Source organism: Colletotrichum karsti, assembly GCF_011947395.1.
Source record: "Colletotrichum karsti strain CkLH20 chromosome Unknown Scaffold6, whole genome shotgun sequence".
In the NCBI taxonomy this organism is placed as follows: Eukaryota; Fungi; Ascomycota; class Sordariomycetes; order Glomerellales; family Glomerellaceae; genus Colletotrichum; species Colletotrichum karsti.
Window position 1 is genome coordinate 995,160 of NW_024065906.1, and position 19,510 is coordinate 1,014,669.

Here is a 19,510-nt window from a genome sequence, read left to right on the forward strand (position 1 = left end):
ATGTGTCTTGCCGAAAAGACTACGAGACAAGCAGCTGTGCCGATAACCTACATCCCGAGAACCTACATTACAGAAGACGAGTCAATCGAGGTGATCCGGGCGACCGCACTCCCCGTGAGATGTCTATCAGGGTCGTCAAAATTGAGCTAGGTGTCAATAAAGGAAGGTGAACGAAGAAAATAAAGAGTGGGTCTATCTCCGATAAACGCTTATCGATAAGATGCCTTGGGATACTTTTCTCCGTTACTAACCCGTCAAGGCATCGCCGCTCGAGAGACTCACACCGAAGACTCATTTCTCTTTTGTCGCAAGCTATGTAGCGTTGTCTTCTTTTCTTGTCATGTCCCTTCGCAACTTAGTCAAGACCATGGGTTCCGAAATCAAGAAAGTCCCTATCCCCCGCCGCGGGGTCGACTACAGGGGCAAGCTCGTTCTTGCGCCCATGGTCCGCTCCGGCGAACTCCCCTCTCGCCTCCTGGCGTTGCACTATGGCGCGGATTTGGTCTGGGGTGAGTCGCGAACACTCTGAAAGAATGAGTGCCTATTGACGATTTCCTAGGCCCCGAAACCGTCGACAAAGCCATGATTGGCACGACACGCCGAGTAAACCCCGTCACGAACACTATCGACTGGACCAAAATCCCCTCCTTCGGCCAGAAAAACCCGCCAAAGACGATCCCAGAAGCTGTTGTCTTCAGCACGCACCCCGAGAAAGAGGCGGGCAAGCTGATCTTCCAGATCGGAACAGCCGACCCGGAGCTCGCGGTACAGGCGGCGAAACTGGTGGCAGCGGACGTCTCCGGCATTGATGTCAACGCCGGCTGCCCTAAGCCCTTCAGCATTAGCGGTGGAATGGGCGCGGCTCTGCTCAAAACTCCGGATAAGCTTTGCGCGATTCTCGAGGCTCTTGTGGCGAACATCATGCCTGAATACGAGATCGGGATTAGTGTCAAGATCCGTCTTCTATCTACCCCTGAGGAAACAGAGGCTCTCGTCCGCAGGCTTTGCGCCACTGGAATCACCGGCCTGACAATACACTGCCGTACCACTCCCATGCGACCCAGAGAGCGCGCGATCCGCGAGCAACTCCGCATGGTCGCCGAAGTGTGCCACGAGGCAGGAGTCGCCTGCATCATGAACGGCGACGTCGAGAGCCGAGACCAGGCGGTAGACCTCATCAAAGAGTACGGAGTCGACGGTGCCATGATTGCGACTGCCGCAGAGGCAAACTCCAGCTGTTTCCGATCAGCGGCAGACGGAGGCATCGCGAGCTGGGAGGAGGTTGCCGCCACATACATCAAGTACGCTCTCGAGGTTGCCAACAAGTTCGGCAACACGAAATACCTCCTTTGTCAGATCGTCCCTGGCAAAAGCGGAATGTACCAGAAGATGAACCAGTGCAAGACCTACACCCAAATATGTCGGGCCATGGGCTTGGACGACTTGATGGAGCTTGCCCAGCAAACAGATTTGGACAAGGGCATCGACCCGGAGATGACTGGAAAAGCTGGTAAGAAGGCCAACCCGAGCGCCATGGCAGCGGGCGGCAAGTTGGGGGAAAGCCGTTCTAACCAGGCATCTCGGAAGAAGTCTGAGAGAGGCGTAGGGGCCAACCTATCTCCGGCGAAGAAGCCGCAGGCTGCCGTGCCCCTTCAAACATGAGAGGCTCCCATAATGGGGTGGATTGCATCATAGGCGTTTGGGGAGGTTTGAATAAAGCATAGCGAAACGATATCCCTTCGGCAGGCTGGCCACGAAATTTCGGGGGACAAATAGACCTTTTTATACTCGCCTCACAAATAGTACAAATATCAAACTCAATAGCTCAAAAACATGACTTCAAGATTTTTAATTGTTTGAATTACAAAGGAACCGTCAGCTGCGACTCTGCTCGCCTCTGCTTCTATGATACAGTCCCAACCTTACTTTTATTTGCCCTTCTTCACCCAGTCCTCGACGGTCTCACGGGCATCCGTGACCTTCTCATCAACATATCGTACACCGATCTGGCTGTGGATCTTGGTCGCCCTCCAGCTGTTCTCAATGCTCTCGCGGAGCTTGATGTGGCCCTGGGCAATAACGGGGAAGCGCTGCTCGTACTTCCAGGCCAGGTTGGAGACGTTGCCCATGGTGATGGGCAGGACCGTCCAGCCGGCAGTGATACCAAGAGCAAGAGGGGCGGTAGCGCGGAGAATGATGCTGCGGTTGCGGGTGATGATGCTTCCAGCCATGGCGGCGACAAGCACGTAGATGGCTCCCGGCATCAGAGTCTCGCCGCTCTCGCGAGGGGGAGCAAGAGATGCAATGGTGCCGGTGAAAGATTGCTCGAGGTTGAAGGCGCGGTCCATCGTCCGGTTGACGGCATCCTCAGCGCCGACAGCGTACTGGTACAGACCCAGGCGCGCCTTTCCGATCTGGACGGCGAGACGCTCAGTGGGCGTAGGGCCTCGGGGCTTCGAGGGTTCCTCGGTCGGAGGGGGCTGCTCGGTCCGGGGGATCGGGGGAAGGGTTCCGCTCGTTGGGATGGGTTCCGGCTCGTCGTAGATCGGCTTCTTAGACTGCGGTAATGTCAGCATGGAAAGTCCGTCGATGAATGCGTCGATCCCGGACATACCTGGCTGGTCTCAGGAGCTTCAGCGTAGACGGTTCGGGGAGCCAGGGCGAATCCTCCCATCAGGACGGTCGCTGCCAACGGCGCGGCGCGCTATCGCATGCACGTCAGTTCTGAAATCAAACAAGAAGTGGTGCATTTAGTCGACCTACCCGTTGTAGCAACACTCTAGCAGCCATGGTCCACTCAATTGGTCGATTGAGGGAGTTTGATGTTGGTCTCGCGAGAATTATTTGGTATGATGTAGAGAAGAGCGTCGAGGCCCACGCTGCGGCTATTTCCGGAGCTCGGGAATTCGATTATGCAGCTCACAGACGCAAGTGTACCCTTGCACAAAAAAGAGCCCGGTCCATTGGAGGTACCGGTTACGCAACTAATCGTGCCGTCGATAATTATCCCTATCCAACATTTTCCCAGTCCCGGGTAGAGATCCGAGCCTTCCAACTCCATTTCCTTGCTTTCGTACTTCTGGAATCCTGTCTTGGCCGGCAGACATGTTTGCGACCCAGAACACTTTTTCATAATGTTCAAAACACCAAGTCGCGGCCTCTGGGTCTGCACGCAATGCGTCCGACAAGCTTCCCGCGGCCAACAGCGCCGGTGGATAGCTGCCGCAGCATCCTCGAGCATCCCGGCCGACCACGCACCTCCGGGTAGAAACACCGACGATGCGATTCTGCGCGAGCTCTTCGACTCGCCCTCCAGAGTTGCGAAAGCATTCAAGGCGGCTGGTCCTAGCGTTGGCCTATTCAAGAACCGATACCTCACCAGCCCGAATGGCTTCTACGTCTTTGCCCGCCGAAGTTTGGACAAGGCGCAAAAGATCGTCCGCCGAGTCCTACATGCCTCGAGTGTTTCTGAGTACCAGAGCATCGTTAAGGATCTGGACCGCTTAAGCGATCTCCTCTGCAGAGTTCTCGATCTTTCAGACTTTGTCAGAATGACGCACCCAGACCCGAGGTTTCAGCAAGCAGCTGCAGGGGCCTGGTCCATGGTATATCAGTATATGAACCAGCTCAACACCATGACTGGGTTGAGTGACCAGCTCATCAAGGCTATGGAAAATCCTGATGTCGTTGCTGCTTGGTCGGAAGAGGAACGCACGGTGGCGGAGATTCTGAAGTTGGACTTTACCAAATCGGCCGTCGACCTGCCCCAGCAAGAGCGAGATCGATTTGTCGACCTCTCGCAGCAGATTAGCGAGGTCGGTTCTGCGTTCGTATCCAACATGGCCCCCGCCAAGAGGGAAGTCGTGCTGCCGTCGTCGAGCTTCTACGGGCTGTATCCCGGGATCGCTCGGGCGCTCACAATGAGGGGCAAGTTGCGCCTCCCCACCACCGGACCTGAAGCGCAGGCCGCGCTCAGAAGCGTCAAGGACGAGAACACGCGGAAGGAAGTTTTTGCCGCAATGCGCACCGCTTCGAAGCAGACCGTTCAGATGCTTGAGTCCATGCTCAAGCTTCGCTCTGAACTGGCGAATCTCGCCGGCTTCTCAAGCTACGGCCACCTCGCCTTGAAAGACAGGATGATGGCAAAGTCTCCCAGCGCCGTGTCGCAGTTTCTTCATGCGCTGCAAAAGAACAACACTCCCATGGTTCAGGAAGAGATGGCGGATCTGCTGAAGCTGAAGCAGACTCGTCTAGACAGCACTGCTACGCAGGTCTACCCCTGGGACAAGGATTTCCTTATGGATGGCGTGCGGGCTGAGATGAGACTTCCCGTCCGCCACCCTGACCATCTCCCTTCCTTCTTCTCTATCGGAACCGTCATGCAGGGCATGTCGAGGCTGTTCACTCGCCTCTACGGTATCTCGTTCCAACCTAGAGAGTCCCAGCCGGGCGAGACCTGGCACGAGGACGTTCGTCGATTGGATGTTGTGACTGACACTGGCGACCTGATCGCTGTTCTGTACTGCGACTTGTTTTTCAGAGAGGACAAGTCTCCCAACCCTGCCCACTTCACGGTGCGATGTTCGCGGGCAATCGCCCCCTACGAGATTCAGGAGGCGGCCGAGGACTTGCACAACAGCTCGTCTGACCTGCCCAAGTTCGAAAGACCCGAGCAGGCTGCCAACGATGGCATGGAGAGCTTGCAGGAGAACGGGGTTCTGATGCAATTGCCTACCATTGCCTTGGTGTGCGACTTCCCCAAACATGACGCGAACAGCTCAGCGCCGGCGCTACTGTCCTACTACCAGGTAGAGACACTTTTCCACGAAATGGGCCATGCTATTCACTCCATCCTGGCCCGCACTAAGCTTCAGAACGTTGCCGGCACGCGGTGTGCTACCGACTTCGCCGAGCTTCCGTCAACCTTGATGGAGCACTTCGCCGCGGATCCGTCGGTGCTAGGTCTATTTGCCCGCCACTGGAAGACTGACGAGCCTTTGCCGTACAAGATGGTAGCTGAAAGAATCCGTCTGGCGAAGCGCTTCGAGGGCATTGATACCGAGAACCAGATCCTCCTCTCTCTGCTCGACCAGTCCTACCATGGACCGGAAGTTGCCGACCGCTCTTTCAACTCCACAAAGGTCTTCCATGATCTGCAGAAGCAGTACGCCCAGGGTGGCCCCGATCCACCCGGCACTTGCTGGCAGGGCTTCTTCGGCCACCTCCACGGCTATGGGAGCACTTACTACAGCTACGTCTTCGACCGCGTACTAGCCGAACGCGTCTGGAGAGTCGTCTTCTCCGCAGGCGCGGACGGCAAGGCTCTGGACCGGGCCAACGGCGAGCGTCTTAAGGAGAAGCTCCTGAAGTGGGGTGGCAGCCGCGACCCGTGGCAGTGCCTAGCGGATACGCTGCAGGACGATCGTCTTGCCAAAGGCGACGATAAGGCGATGGCGCTTGTCGGTAGTTGGGGTATCAAAGACGACCATGCTTAATTGGTCGTCACATCACCACTTCAGTTGTATTATACATGTAAATATGATGTATGCGATGAAGACCTCGCCTTCGGCTGAGACCAGCCAACGTTCGTACGAGGTACGCGACTACGGGCGGGACGGCAGTGTCTTCTTAGTGCCAGTACACTTCGTAGACACTGGTAGGGGCAAGGTGCAAGCATGCCTCTTCCCCATGTTTCTACCAAGTGTATTCAAAGTGCACCGGTGCTTAGAGGAGGCTGAGGCTACCGTCACGGCTGGAGCCGTGGTTTCAATTGCATTTATTATAGAAGAATAGATGTCTAGAGGTATCACCAGCACTCGGTCTTCTTTGAGCCGGGCCGTGGCGTCGACCGGTCGTGTCGTGAAAGACCGCGGTCAAAGCTTGTCTCCCAAGCTTCTTTCAGCCCCTGTGGCTAGCTCCAAACCAGAGGCGCGGTCCTCTCATTTCTCGTGTATAAACACCCCAAGGATCCCTTACCCGCCTGCGTCGTTTGATGTGTGTTTGTCGTTTCCTGACCCATTGTAGTCGCTGTCATGATGCTCCTCCCGATCTTGTTGCTGTCGGCCCTTGCAGGGCAGGGGTTCTCACAGGATCCTTCCCCAACGGCTTCGGCAGATGCCACGCCATGTCACGTATGTTTTGCTATTCGTCTTGATGATCCGGAAAACGTCTCGCTAACAGCAGCACCACACAGGTCCGTTGCTTCTCCCAGTTCATGGAGGACGTGAACAACTCGTGCAAAAACAACTGCGTCTGTACCGGCTCTGAACTCCTGTCGAGCGTCGAGTGCTGCATGACGAAGTGCCCTGCAGACCAACAAGCCAACGTCACGGTCTCGGTACAGAACACCTGCTCGGACGGCAAGTCTCTCAAGCTCGACTACACCTGCGCGGCGAATACCACCACCGCGACCACATCATCAGGATCGATACCGACAAGTCTGGCCACTTCGATCATCCTGGTTTCCGCTGAGACTGTCACGGGAAGCGCTGCCACGGCAACCAACGGCGCCGGCGGGATGGGCGGTGGCATCGGGAGCGACGGCGGGGGCCAGGGGTCCTCGATTGTCGGCCTCGGGGTGGGTCTCGGCGTCGGGCTGCCGCTGGCGGCGGTGCTTGTCGGAGGACTCACGCTGCTATGGAAGAGGTCTCGCACGAAGAAGAAGAGTAGGGGCCGCGGACTCGAGTTGGGCTCGAATATGGGGGCTGGGGCACCCGATGCCGTCGGGAGAACGTTCGTGTTCCCGAGTACCATGGTCCTTCCGAGCCCTGGGCTGCCGCCGGACGCAGAAGCTGGCAGCTCGGGGGATCACAAGGAAGGTGCGGTCGAAGCGGAAGTTACTCCTTACGATGCCCTCGGATATCCAAGGCATCACTAGGAGACTATGGCTTGAAGCCATACTAATGTAATTAACCCCACGGTTTGCCTATCTTACGGTATGCGAAGGCACACAAATCTGTTGTGCGTTTGAGCTGCTGATAGTCTGACGAAGTCTCTAATTAATCAAATCCCGATTTTGTGTCACCAACGCATGGCAATGCTTGAATCTTTTGGTTTGTATCTGTAGTACTGCATCGAGCTGAAATGGCTACATCCATTGCGTAGGCAACGCAAGCCACAACTCGTATAGGTAAGGCTGTGAAAGTCAAACCGCATCTACGCTTCTACTATGACCATACACAAGAAAACACGCGTTGCAAGTATCACCTGAGTGAGGCTGGATGTACTGATGAGGTAAGATGCTGTGGTTCTGCAGTGCGTAGTTACACGATTAGGCTGATTTTTGTGCAAGATTTCTATGTAGTTGCTGACGGGGGGCTTTACTTTCTGAGGGCCTCGCCGACTTATATGTTTAGGTTCTCCATTGTTTTATCTATCCGTTGGACTGGTTGGACTGCTGTTAGAAAACATCACGATCAAACACCGGGCTATTTCCAAGTTACGCTTCGGCCGTTTCTGATGATTCTCTCCTTGTCTTTATCAGGGCCAAGAATTCAAAAACATACCAGTTGTGCACGATCCTTCTCATCATGCCTCAATGGCGCCTTTCGAGTCGGCTCACGAACCCCATGAATCCTTGCTCTCCCCAGAGCCAAACTCTTTATTTGCAGCTTCGTCTCACGAAGAATCAAATCCTCGGGGGCTCCAAAACACTATCGATGAAGACCAAAATATCGATGCACGCCAAAGCCTGATCAGCGATGCGTCGTCGACGGCGGTGTCCGCAAGCGAGTGCAAGGGATCGGCAGCGGAGAAAGATGGCTGGGGAGGAAACAGAAGCAAGAACCTTATCAGTTCCAGTCATTACCAATGGAACTTGGAGATACTTGCGGTGGTTCTCAGCATCTCCTCTCTTGTTGCAATTCTCGTCCTACTACCAGTCTTCGAAAACCAACCCCTATCAGCTTGGCAACTACCATTGTCCTTCAACGCAGTGATCTCCATTCTAGGCGCTGCTTCCCGAGCAAGTCTTGCATTCGCTATTAGTTCCCGCATTAGCCAGGGAAAGTGGAACTGGTATCGACGAAGGGAGGACAATATGGTGGTTTTCGACCGGTTTGAAGAAGCTAGTCGCGGGCCATGGGGAAGCCTTCGTTTGCTGTGGTGGACCAGGCTTCGGTAATCCTCACTAAAACTAGGTCTTTAATTACATACTGACGTATTTACTAGCCACTGGACTGCACTGGGTGCGCTTTCAGCCGTCATTCTTGTGGGATTCGAACCATTTTTGCAGGCCGTCATCACTTTCTCAGGGGAAGAAGTCGAGTTTTCTGGCGCAGAGAGTACGGCCACTATCGGAAAGACCGTGCGACTGGATTCTGGATCCGTCAAAACTATTGACGGCAGCGGTATCGCTTTTCTTTCAATGCCGGGACCCTATGAACATGTGGTTGTCTTGCCAATGAGGTTTGAATACGACTTTGGCGCTCTTGCAGCTGTTTGGGAAGGCTTCTCCGACCTCAATACGGCTGATATGTTAAAGCCGGCGTTTACATGTTCTACCGGAAACTGCACATGGAATCCTTTTGCATCATTGGCGGTTTGCAGCGCTTGCAACGACATCTCGAACGCTATAAAGAAGACCAGTGGCGTCGCAGATCTGACAAACGCCACCGTTATCACAATACCCCACGACAACCACTCCGTCCTGTCGCTGAATGGAACGGGTCACTATACCAGTTACTCTATCACAGAACGCAACTTGAGCATATCAAACTTCAATGGTCTCTGCTCCGAACCACACAACCAGGTTCAATCTCCCTCCGGAAAGACTAGTGCTTTCTTGACCGCGCGATCGACATTAGATCCGGGCGAAACCCTCTCATTCCGAAATACGAAAACCTTGATCATTTCACTTTCCATGCTTCAGACAAATGAGCAGTACCGCAACAGAACACAAGTCTGGGAACACAGTGAGGTCACTGCCGAGGAGTGCGCTTTGTATTTCTGTACCAATATATATGAAACCACAGTGGAACAGAGTACGTTGAAAGAGAGTGTCCTTGGTTCTTTCACAACTCGTAACCTCGATTCATTCGTCATGAATGAAACAGTAGCAAAGAGCTTACCAAACATCGATCGGGACATAGAACGAGTATCACAACTATACCTTGTTCCAGGGTGCCTTCAAACGTACCAACCTCCAGCTTCTGATATCAAAGGACGAATACTTCTCGACAACCGGGATCAATATCGACAATGACTTGAGGTTCAACATTAGTTACAACACCATTGGATCCCTAACTCGTTGGTTCCACAACGTGTTTTCACCACCTACACAACTCGTCTATCCGGATTCTTTCTTCCTGAAAGAGGGGACGCAGCCACCTTTTATATCTAGCCTTGGGTTGTCAAAGAACATCACAAGAACTTTTGACAATGTGGCCGCTAGCCTCACCAAATGGATGCGCAATAGATCACTGCAGACCGAGCCCTACCTAGGGACAGGAAGAGAATGGGTTATTCGAATCAGAGTTAATTGGTCGTTTTTGACGCTGCCCCTGACAGCATTGGTAGGAGGCTGTATTTTTTGCCTTTTATCCATATGGGAGACGCATGTTCTTGGGTTGCCGGCATGGCGGGGAAGCTCACTCGCGACTTTGGCCCATGGCCTCAACATGGAATCGAGGGCTTTGCTGAGAGAGGCGACTGGCGATGCTAAGATTGTTGCCCATGCGAGAGGTCTAGGGGTCCGATTTGTTGATGCAGAAGGGGGTTCGGAGTTGGTTCATGTTACCAAAGACACAATAACAACCGAAGATGCCGCTTGAACTGTTTTATCTACGGACACTTCTGGCATTGCTTGGGGTTGTTTCCTTTGGCGACTGTAGGACACTCAGACGAAGCGGCGCTGCCTCCTGACCGATCATACTCGTCTTGATGTCCAGAGCAGTTCTACATTGCGAGACGACAGTCAAGAAAACCTTCGTGACAAGAATCTCTGGGAAGTGACCGGGGGGTTGCAGTCTCCAAACCAACTCTGCATCTCAGGGGTCACGATCATCGTCCACATCGATGGCGGTAACGCCCTCGAGGTGGGCCACGCAGAAGGACCCTGAGAATGTTCTAAAAATGACAGACATTCAAAGCCCTTTGGGCAGCCAATTGCGATGGGCCACAAAATAAACCAAGACCAAGAAAACAGTGGTACGTCGGTGGCGTGCAGGCTGCAACTCCGTAATCCTCACTCAGGAGGGGGGACCCAAATCCGGCTTCAGGCCCGTGGGCCCCACAACGATCGGCCTGCAGATCTCGGTCAGGGCCTGGCCAAGTCCTGCTCATAACACGGAGTCGCGGAGCCAACCAGTCGCCAGTGCAACCCGACCCCATACATGATTTCATTGAACATGCCCGGAGTGAGCCTCAATCCTGCTTTGCGCCAAGACTTTTCGATGTTCTGCAGGTTCGATAAAATGGAGATGACCTCCTCGAGCCCGGAGGGCTTCGTCCTTGATGGAGGACCTTTCTACCGCTCGCTGGCTTTTCCAACATCATTGTTGTCATGTTTTCGAGTCTTTCGCTTTCCTAGAATCAACTAATTTCTTTTCTAAATTCACTTACATTCGCTTACACACATTCGCTAAACACAACGAAGATGACGTCGAGGAATAGTGTCGTGTGGCTGCCGAAAGAGATGTACAGCTTCGTCGAGCAATTTGCCGACCCGCGATTTGTATGGTGTCCGATGCCGTTTGACGACTCCCTGCCTATTGAGCAGACTTCTTTCATCGACATGGGAGGGCATGAAGAGGAAAACAGCACTCTCCAAGCAGCTGCAGAAGCAGTGCCAAAGGATTATGATCGCAACCGAGACTCCGGCATTGATCTCTCTATGGATTACGAAATGCCATCGCCCCCTCCCAATATGGACGTTCCAGACGTACCGGATGAGCCGACGGACCTATCAAGCTCAGAGACTGAGTCTGATAAAGAGCTTCCCTTCAGGAAAATCAGCCAAAACATCAGCCGAGGCAAGCGGAGGCAGCGTAAAACACCGCCATTGCGACGTAGCTATCCAAAATCGGAGGATGCTGGGGGGAGGGTTCGAGAGAATCGTAGTTTCGCGGTACACTTGGGATTGAATCTCGACGTTGAAGTGACTCTCAAGGCGAGAGTATATGGTGGATTGGAGCTCAGCATGCTCGTACGTATTTGCCCAGCTTTCTCCAATCTATGAATGTTGTCGCTAACATCGACGCAGTAATGGAATAACGAAGACGACGATATCGACGAATAAACGACTAAACGAAGAAGTCTAGGCACGGGATTCGGCTATTGGATACGTAGATTCCAGGCGTGCTCGGTCATCCGAGCCGTGTATGAATCATGTTGAAGAGCGGGTGTTCTTCTCAACTGAAGGATGAACGGCATGACGCCCAAACAGCCACATGTGCTTCTGGCCCGCGATAGTGGCTGTTGGGAAACATTCGCCCACAGGAATCAGCTTTCATAGAAATATGACAGACGCGCTGAACACTCCGCTTGGAAACCAGCTTCTACATGGATGGAGAGCAATTGAGCTTGGAGCAAAGATGACGTCGTGTTAAAAAGGTTGGTTGATGGGGCCGTGCACAGTGGTTCGAGCCGTTGCGGGGCCGAAATACCGGCCCCGCCTGGTGCATCCGGTTCCCCGTCTTACGGCACGGTGTTCCTTGTCAGATCGGACCACAGATTTGTCTCATCCCGCCAAAGACCCGGGACTGGCGGAATGAATCCGATGCTGGGACCGTAGCCTAACGCATGCAAAGGCAGATCAGCAGAATTGAAGTCTAAACCTTTAGCACAAACCGTTGGATAATCGGTTTGAGACGGTTCTACCTAGGAACTGCCCCAGAGAAGCCAATTGGGATATCGTCTCCAAACAGTGACATATTTTACTGCGCATAGATTAATCTGAGAGATAGTATGGAAATCCTTGGTCATGATGATAATAGATCCTTATCACCCGAAAAATTGCAGCGGCTAGCCTTATCGAATGAGCAGGGATCTGTATCACTCGCAGGAGAACCCCATTGGACAACCCACAAGTGGGCACATCCCAGTCGAATAGCAGCCTTGCAGCGTTTTTGACCTCACAAACCCCCCCAAAACTCGTCGCAAGTCATTCGGCCCCTCCAGAACTTGCGATTGAGTCACCACCACGATCCTAGGGCCGCTTTTCCTTTAAGTCGGTTCCCCTTTAAGTCGGTTCCCCTTTTGCGCAAAGCCCGAGAAAAGCCAGGTGAATGAATATCCAGCTGCAAATTTTCTCGAGGTCTGCCAGACCGGTCCGCCGACTGACTTTTCTTTCTCAAAGCCCAATTTCAACCCCTCTTTTGCCTACGAGCAGACCCTGTCGTCGCGCCTTTTCTTCGTCGAAGCCTTTTCGCCAATCCGACGACGAGTTGCCCACCATGGCCAAGACCAAGTTCGAGCTCAAGACCCCCAAGGGCACCAAGGACTGTCAGTCAATGCCCTGTCGCCTTTGCGCCGCGAATCGTACGACCCGGACTAATGTGTTGTTTTGACTCAAGGGTTCGGCAAGGACATGATCATTCGCGAGAAGATCTTCTCGCAATTGAAGAGTGTTTTCCAGAAGCACGGTGGCATGGAGCTTGATACCCCGGTTTTCGAATTGAAGGAGATTCTCTCAGGCAAGGTACGATGTTTGCGTCCATCCATGATAATGGAGGGGCATCCCACCAACCCCGCGATCCACTCCTTCGGGACCCCGGCCGAATCACGATGCTGACCAACATCTCCTTGATAGTACGGCGAAGACTCGAAGCTCATCTACGACCTGGCCGATCAGGGTGGTGAGATTACATCTCTGCGATACGACTTGACCGTCCCCTTTGCGCGATGGCTCGCCATGAACAAGGACATCCAGAGCGTCAAGCGCTACCACATCTCAAAGGTCTACCGTCGGTACGATACACCTCGCATACACCACGCACTATCAACGGCAAACTGACCCCCACTACAGTGATCAGCCCGCCATGAACAAGGGTCGCATGCGCGAGTTCTACCAGTGCGATTTCGATATTGCCGGCACCTACGACTCCATGCTCCCCGACGCCGAGATCCTCCGCATCATCGTCGAGGTCTTCGAGGGCCTTGGCTGGAACGGAAACTACACCATCAAGCTCAACCACCGCAAGATCCTCGACGGTATCTTCGAGGTCTGCGGCGTCCCCGCTGACAAGATCAGGACGATATCTTCTGCCGTCGACAAGCTCGACAAGCTGCCTTGGGAGGAAGTGCGCAAGGAGATGACCGAGGAGAAGGGACTGGACGGAGAGGTTGCCGACAGAATCGGCGAGTGGGTAATTCAGAAGGGCAAGCAGGATCTGCTTCGCAAACTGCAGCGGGATGACAAGCTAGCCGCCAATGCCTCCATGAAGGCTGGTATGGCCGACTTGGAGCTCCTTTTCAACTACCTCGAGGCCTTTGGCACGCTCGACAGAGTTTCCTTCGACCTGTCGCTCGCTCGTGGCCTCGACTACTACACTGGCCTCATCTACGAGGTTGTTACGGAAGGATCTGCCCCTGCTGCTACCCCCGGTGCGGACGACACAACAGTGAAGTCCAAGAAGAAGAGCAAGAGCAAGGACAAGGACGACGATGACCGCTCAGATGACCCGAGCGTTGGCGTTGGAAGTGTCGCGGCTGGAGGACGGTAAGCAGCACAGCTTTCGGCAGCGTTTGGAAGGTGACTAACGGATACACAGATACGACAACCTCGTCGGCATGTTCTCTGGCAAGACACAGATTCCTTGCGTTGGTGTACGTACCCTCTCTCTCAGAAGCATGCATTGTTCAGTTACTAATAACGTTAGGTCTCTTTCGGAATCGAGAGAATTTTCAGCATCACCAAGGCTAGAATGCAGGCCGAGAGCGAAGCCCCTCAAAGTACCGTTGACGTGTTCGTCATGTCGTTGGGTTCAAAGGCTGGTCTGATCAAGGAACGTCTCGAGGTCTGCTCCAAGCTGTGGGATGCCGGCATCAAGGCCGAGTTCCTCTACAAGGTCAAGCCTAAGCTGCCTCCCCAGTTCAAGGCCGCCGAGTCCAACGCGACACCGTTCGCCATCATTCTCGGAGACGATGAGGTCCAGAAGGGAGTTGTCAGGATCAAGGAGCTGGGTCTGCCCGAGGGCCACCCTCAAAAGGACGGTGAGCTCGTCGACATGGCAGCACTCGTCCCCCAGGTGCAGAAGCGCCTGTCACGGAAGCGCGAGTTGGATGACTTGGCAAGGGGAGCCGAGGGACTGAGAGTCGTTGGAGGCCTGAAGGGCGAGGACGTCAAGAGCGCATCGGCGTCTGAGGTCGGCGCTGCGGCGGAGACCCCGGCTGCTGCTGCTGAGGCGCCAGCTGCCGCACCCGCGGAGGAAGCCAAGCCGGCGGCGGAATCGACAGAGGAAAGCAAGCCCGAGTCAAGCGCATAGACGATACATCATCAGCGATTTAGCAAGTAAAACAAAACATAGAAATCTTCTCCACCCAGCCGACGCGTCAGCCGAGCCATGGCTTCTAACATGCAGTTTGTGGTTGGAAAAGTCGGGCGTCCTGATCGACTAGTGGGATCTTGTTTGCAGAGGAAGGAAGTATCTGGATTCTGCCTGCTCAAAGCCGAGCCTTCGGAGCCGCGAGCTCAACTCCTTCCTTGCTAACTACACCAAACACAGAGTCCATCACATCGCCCAGGTGATCAACAGCGGCCTCGTCAATCTGATAGTGCAGCACAATCCTCTTCCCGTCAAGTCTAATTCCATGCTGCCTGCCCAATTCGTTCCACTCACCGGCTCCTACGCCGCATCCTTTGAGGTCTAGCCAGACCATGTTCGTCTCGACGGGCTTCAGCAGCCTTCCTCCTCTCACCGTCCACATTCTCCCAACCCTTCTTGCCATAACACGACTGCCCTCCAAGACTCCTTTAGAGTCCCTAGTAGCAAGTCCAAAGTTCTCAACGACGGCCTGTCGCGCCGCAGCCGCGAGAACGCCAGCTTGCCTCATCCCACCACCCATACTCTTTCGGATACGTCGCAGTCGTCGGATCAGCTCAGAGGGCCCGAGAACCATAGCACCCATGGGGGCGCCCAAGTTCTTGCTGAAGTCCAACGTCAGTACATCGCAACACTTGCCAAATTCCTCCAGGCTGCCCGCCCCAGCCGAGACCGCCTCCCACAACCGCGCCCCGTCCATGTGAACAGCCACACCGCGCGCCAAAGCCCAACTCTTCACTCTCCTCAACTCCTCCAACGGGACGATCACACCCGAGCTGGTGTTCTCTACGCTGATGACCCGCGTGGGGCACTTGTGCACGTCATCCGTCAGGACCGCGTGCTTCTCGACGTCCTCGAGGGTGAGGTAGAGGCCGTTCGCGGGCCGGATGCCCTGGACCATGGCGCCCGACAGGTGCGCGACGCCGCCCGCCTCCCAGTGGATGATGTGGGCGCTGGCGTCGACGAGGACGGCGTGCGGCGGCTGGTGGAGCAGCGAGCGGAGGGCGAGCTGGTTCGCCATGGTCCCCGAGAGGACGAAGGCAGCGTCCTCGTGGGCGCAGATCTTGGCCATTTCGAGCTCGAAATTTCTCGTCGTGGAGTCTTCGCCAAAGACATCGTCGTGCAGCGTCGTCTGGGCGATGGCTTGGAGCATGCCTTTGGAAGGAGTCGTGATCACATCGCCTGCGCGGGGTGTGAGAGGCCACGAGTCTGCGCGTTGTCGGGGGACTTACTCCTGAAATCAAATGCTGCGCCGGTCTGCCGGGGCGAACCCCAAAGAACAGGACAGTCCTCAATTCCTGGCATTGCTGCTCGTTCTGGCAAGACTTCGCCTGACGATCCGTGCTACTTTGTTCGAGTAAGACAGCCGCTGTCGATCAAGTACACACCTGCAGAAGGTTTCGTCTCAAGTTGAGACTTGGTTTAAATAAATGCATTGAACTCAGATCTTCCGACTTCCTCGGAGGGTTAAGACTGGTAGCTGAACTCATCGAAAAGGTTGTCACGTTCACTCGATATCCTCACCACGCCACCGCCATCAGATCCTCCAGGCGGACTCCCGACAACGGCAACACACATTTGACCCGTCAAGTTCCTAAGCATACGAGCTGAATAATCCTCCAGGCAGACGGCGACCTCTCAAAAAGGGTCAAGCCTGACTGCAAACCAACTCGCTTGAGGGTACTCGCCGTGGTTCACCAGCTCGGACTCGAACCCAGCCCTGCCCATCGCACACCGTGACAGCAGGTCAGGGGAGAGGCCCCGATTGGACGTCTGCACTGGCGGCATCACCCCAAGCGCTTATGGCAGATGTAACCGTCAAAGGTCTCACCTGCAGCATGTCATCCTTTTTTGAAGAGGATGCCCTCCGAAGCGGAAAAGAAAAACGAGCCCTTGGGAATCGTGAGGTGAGGGTTGTCACAATGACATTGCTTTTGCGAGATCTGTTCGGATCTTGGGAGTCGGGGTTCTAAGCGAGCTGAAGGCGTTTGTTCTTGGTCCTGCGAGCGAGATGCCTATCTGGGGTAAAGTGTGTTCGTTGAAGCTGTAATATTGGTGACAGGCGGTGAAAGATATGCCTTTATAAGTCGTCTGGCCTGTTGGTCTAGGATGGTGTAGAGCCTTTCTCTACTCCATCTCTTTACATAGTGGTCACTCATCATTATCATCCGTAGTTTTCCTTGCAAGAGCGGCCATCCCAGGCTCATTGCCGCTCATTCAAAATGACTACCATCAAGACATACAGCTCAGATGAGCTGGTCGCTGAGAAGGATGCTTATGTGGTCCAGGAAACGGATGAAGCAACCATTCTCGCCCGTTATGGCGTGGAACGACAACCCGACGGCCTCATCAACTGGCAACGCAGCTGCAAGAAGCACCCTCGGAACTGGTCCACGGCGAGGAAGACGTTCGATACCGTCATTATCATCTTTTTCGAGTTTTACACGTAAGATCAATCTCTCACGATTCGGTGCCACTGCTAGATGTGGGCTGACACCGATTAGCACTGTCATAAGCACAACGGGAGTGAGTAGCCCTAGGTAGAAATTGATGTTCGCTCTCATATCCGCCGAAGCGGCCCGCAAATCGGCAGGACACGAGAGGTGTAGCGGCTTGTTCTCAGGCAAAATACATCATAATTGTCACCGGGAGATGTCGTATTGAGAGCATTTTGATACCCAAATTTCTGATCGAACGAAGTGATGCTGACCTTCTTACTCAGGCAGTGGCTGCAACAGAAGCCGGGCCAGAATATGGGCTTAGTCGACAGACGTCTCTCGTTGGTTTTACTCTAATGTGAGCTCAAGCCATATACCAGCTTACACAAACACTGACGCATATCAAGGTACCAACTTGGACAAGCTGTCGCGGGCTTCATCATCCCACCCTTCTCGGAGCTCTACGGTCGTCGTCTCCCCTACCTGGTATCCTGCGCGGCCTTCTGTCTGTTCAGCCTCCTGACGGGCGTATCGCATTCCCCAACCGCGGTCTACGTCGGCCGCTTCGTCGCAGGCCTGGCGTCTGCCGTGCCGTCAGTGGTCATAGCAGGCAGCGTGGAAGACATGTTCAACACCAAGCGCCGGGTCTGGGTCATCGTCCTCTGGAACGCGGGGGCTGTCATCGGCTTGTGCATCGGACCCGTGTACGCGGCCTACATCTCGGAGGCGGTCGGCTGGCGTTGGGTGTTCAACAGCGCGGCCGTCACCACCGGGGTGTTGTTTGTCGCCCTCTTCGGTGTCAAGGAGAGCAGACCTAGCCTCCTGCTCGGGCGGACTATTCGGCGCATCGGGAAGGAGACGGTGATTCATGATCTGAGCTGGCACAATCCCGACGAGGCCCCTGACTGGAGGGCCCTGGTCCGGATTAGCGTGGTCAGGCCTGGGAAAATCCTCGTCACGGAGCCCCTGGTGATCATGGTCGCGCTCATCTCTGCCTCGTCCTGGGGCATGATATACCTGTTCACCGAGTCTCTCACGATAGTCTACCTCTCGCTTGGATTCACCAAGACGCAGGCTTCGCTGCCGTTCCTCGCCATTGCTGTTGGAGTACTGTTTACTTTCTTACCTCGTCTCTGGGACATGAAGGTCGTCCGGGACTGCCAACGGAAGCAGATCCCCGTTCAGCCGTGAGAAGTTACCCCTTTCCCTGCGTTGGACACACGCTGACGGCATCCTGAAGCGAGGACAAGATCATGGGCTTCGCCTTCGCGGCACCCGCGCAGGCCATCGGTCTGGCATGGTTCGCGTGGACCATCCCGCCGCTGGTGGGAGGCGTGCACTGGATGATACCAACGGCCTCGCTCGTCCTCGTGGGGTTCGCGGCCAACGAGACGAGCCACACGCTGAGCGGATACCTCGCGGACTCGTACCTGCTGTACTCGGCGTCGGCCTTCTCGGGGCTGGCCCTGGTGCGGGCCGTCGCGTCGGGGTTGATGCCGCTCGTGGCCCACGAGATGTACGCCGGGCTGAACGCCAACGTGGCGGGCACGATCCTCGCGGGGCTGGCTGGGGCGTTCTGCGTGACACCGTGGATCTTCTTCCGGTACAGCAAGCGCTTGAGGCAGAGGAGCCCGTTTGCGAGGTTCAGTCTTGAGACCCATTACAGGACGAATGTGGAGGCGAACTGAGGTGGGCGGGCCTGACGCCGGTGGTCAGGATTAACAGAAAACATTGGCGGTGTGTTTGGCGTGACAGATCGTGAGTTGTAGTTTGCTGGCTTATTTAATCACCCGTGCGTGACGTTAGGTTGCGAGAGCGGTTCGTCGTCCAGGTTTCAACAGGGTTGGGGCAAGCGGGAAATCACAGCACCTTATTCAGTGGGAACCAGTGGAGAAGTTTGCGTGCTCGCGGGCTGCTGCGACGAACATGTGTTTGTTTGGCGACAACAACCCAAACTTACGGGTAGTTGCATCGGTGTAGGAGCTGTAGATGCGAGTAGAAAAAATGAAATAACATACTCAGTGCTGAATCGGAACGAATGTCTCAGCCATATCATATCGACTGCCATTTGAGGCACGCATTGGCCGCAGTCCGGACCTTCTTTTAGCCCAGCCCGACGTAAGGCACCGTCTTGGGTTCAGCGTCGCATTCTGCATTCTGCATTCCGCATTCCGTGTTTCTGGCGGCGTCGTTCTGGCCGAGACATGCCTCAGAATCATTTCTTTCTCGGCGCCGACGTCTCGTCTGATGAGTTTCTCTTTGTTCCGGCAGCGTTGCGTTCCTGCCAGCATTCCGATCGAGTGCCTTGTTATTGACTGATGTTTTCCCTCGTTCGCCTAAGCGAAGGATAAAGGGCATCTTCTCACCGCGGAATCGGGCAGGGAGAGAGGCATAAAAATAGCAGATTTAGAGGAGAATCAATTAGCGGCCGCCCTGCGCCATTGTGTACAAATACCTGTTAGACAACAGGCGAAATAAGCGTAGTCAGACCACCCAGGCACGGGGCACCCCACAAATGCCGGCGAAAATCCGTGGGACGTCATCCTGTCTATTGTCCTGCCCCTTAAACTTGGGGGCAAGGCGAAAAGAATC

The 19,510-nt window shown here is 54.7% G+C and overlaps 7 protein-coding genes across 7 annotated transcripts; 5 read left to right on the forward strand and 2 right to left on the reverse strand.

Annotated features, from left to right (window-relative positions):
* Positions 1-367: 367 nt before the first annotated feature.
* Positions 368-1,662, forward strand: CkaCkLH20_02730 (dihydrouridine synthase; the record flags this gene model as incomplete). The annotated part of the gene is made up of 2 exons (XM_038885449.1): positions 368-509; positions 560-1,662. The coding sequence occupies 2 exons, from the start codon at positions 368-370 to the stop codon at positions 1,660-1,662; spliced, it is 1,245 nt and encodes a 414-aa protein (XP_038749380.1).
* Positions 1,663-1,928: 266 nt separating this feature from the next.
* On the reverse strand, positions 1,929-2,790 carry CkaCkLH20_02731 (uncharacterized protein; the record flags this gene model as incomplete). The annotated part of the gene is made up of 3 exons (XM_038885450.1): positions 1,929-2,558; positions 2,615-2,704; positions 2,764-2,790. 3 exons carry the CDS (start codon positions 2,788-2,790, stop codon positions 1,929-1,931), a joined length of 747 nt encoding a protein of 248 aa, XP_038749381.1.
* Positions 2,791-3,134: 344 nt separating this feature from the next.
* CkaCkLH20_02732 (peptidase family M3) lies at positions 3,135-5,495 on the forward strand (the record flags this gene model as incomplete). The annotated part of the gene is made up of 1 exon (XM_038885451.1): positions 3,135-5,495. One exon carries the CDS (start codon positions 3,135-3,137, stop codon positions 5,493-5,495), a length of 2,361 nt encoding a protein of 786 aa, XP_038749382.1.
* A 537-nt stretch (positions 5,496-6,032) lies between these two features.
* CkaCkLH20_02733 (uncharacterized protein) lies at positions 6,033-6,877 on the forward strand (the record flags this gene model as incomplete). The annotated part of the gene is made up of 2 exons (XM_038885452.1): positions 6,033-6,131; positions 6,194-6,877. The coding sequence occupies 2 exons, from the start codon at positions 6,033-6,035 to the stop codon at positions 6,875-6,877; spliced, it is 783 nt and encodes a 260-aa protein (XP_038749383.1).
* Positions 6,878-12,392: 5,515 nt separating this feature from the next.
* Positions 12,393-14,423, forward strand: CkaCkLH20_02734 (histidyl-trna synthetase; the record flags this gene model as incomplete). Its single annotated transcript, XM_038885453.1, has 6 exons — positions 12,393-12,441; positions 12,513-12,637; positions 12,749-12,906; positions 12,965-13,657; positions 13,710-13,764; positions 13,818-14,423. 6 exons carry the CDS (start codon positions 12,393-12,395, stop codon positions 14,421-14,423), a joined length of 1,686 nt encoding a protein of 561 aa, XP_038749384.1.
* Positions 14,424-14,601: 178 nt separating this feature from the next.
* On the reverse strand, positions 14,602-15,785 carry CkaCkLH20_02735 (beta-eliminating lyase; the record flags this gene model as incomplete). Its single annotated transcript, XM_038885454.1, has 2 exons — positions 14,602-15,662; positions 15,713-15,785. 2 exons carry the CDS (start codon positions 15,783-15,785, stop codon positions 14,602-14,604), a joined length of 1,134 nt encoding a protein of 377 aa, XP_038749385.1.
* Positions 15,786-16,702: 917 nt separating this feature from the next.
* CkaCkLH20_02736 (MFS multidrug transporter) lies at positions 16,703-18,606 on the forward strand (the record flags this gene model as incomplete). Its single annotated transcript, XM_038885455.1, has 5 exons — positions 16,703-16,926; positions 16,985-17,006; positions 17,203-17,276; positions 17,326-18,105; positions 18,159-18,606. The coding sequence occupies 5 exons, from the start codon at positions 16,703-16,705 to the stop codon at positions 18,604-18,606; spliced, it is 1,548 nt and encodes a 515-aa protein (XP_038749386.1).
* Between the last annotated feature and the right edge of the window lie 904 nt (positions 18,607-19,510).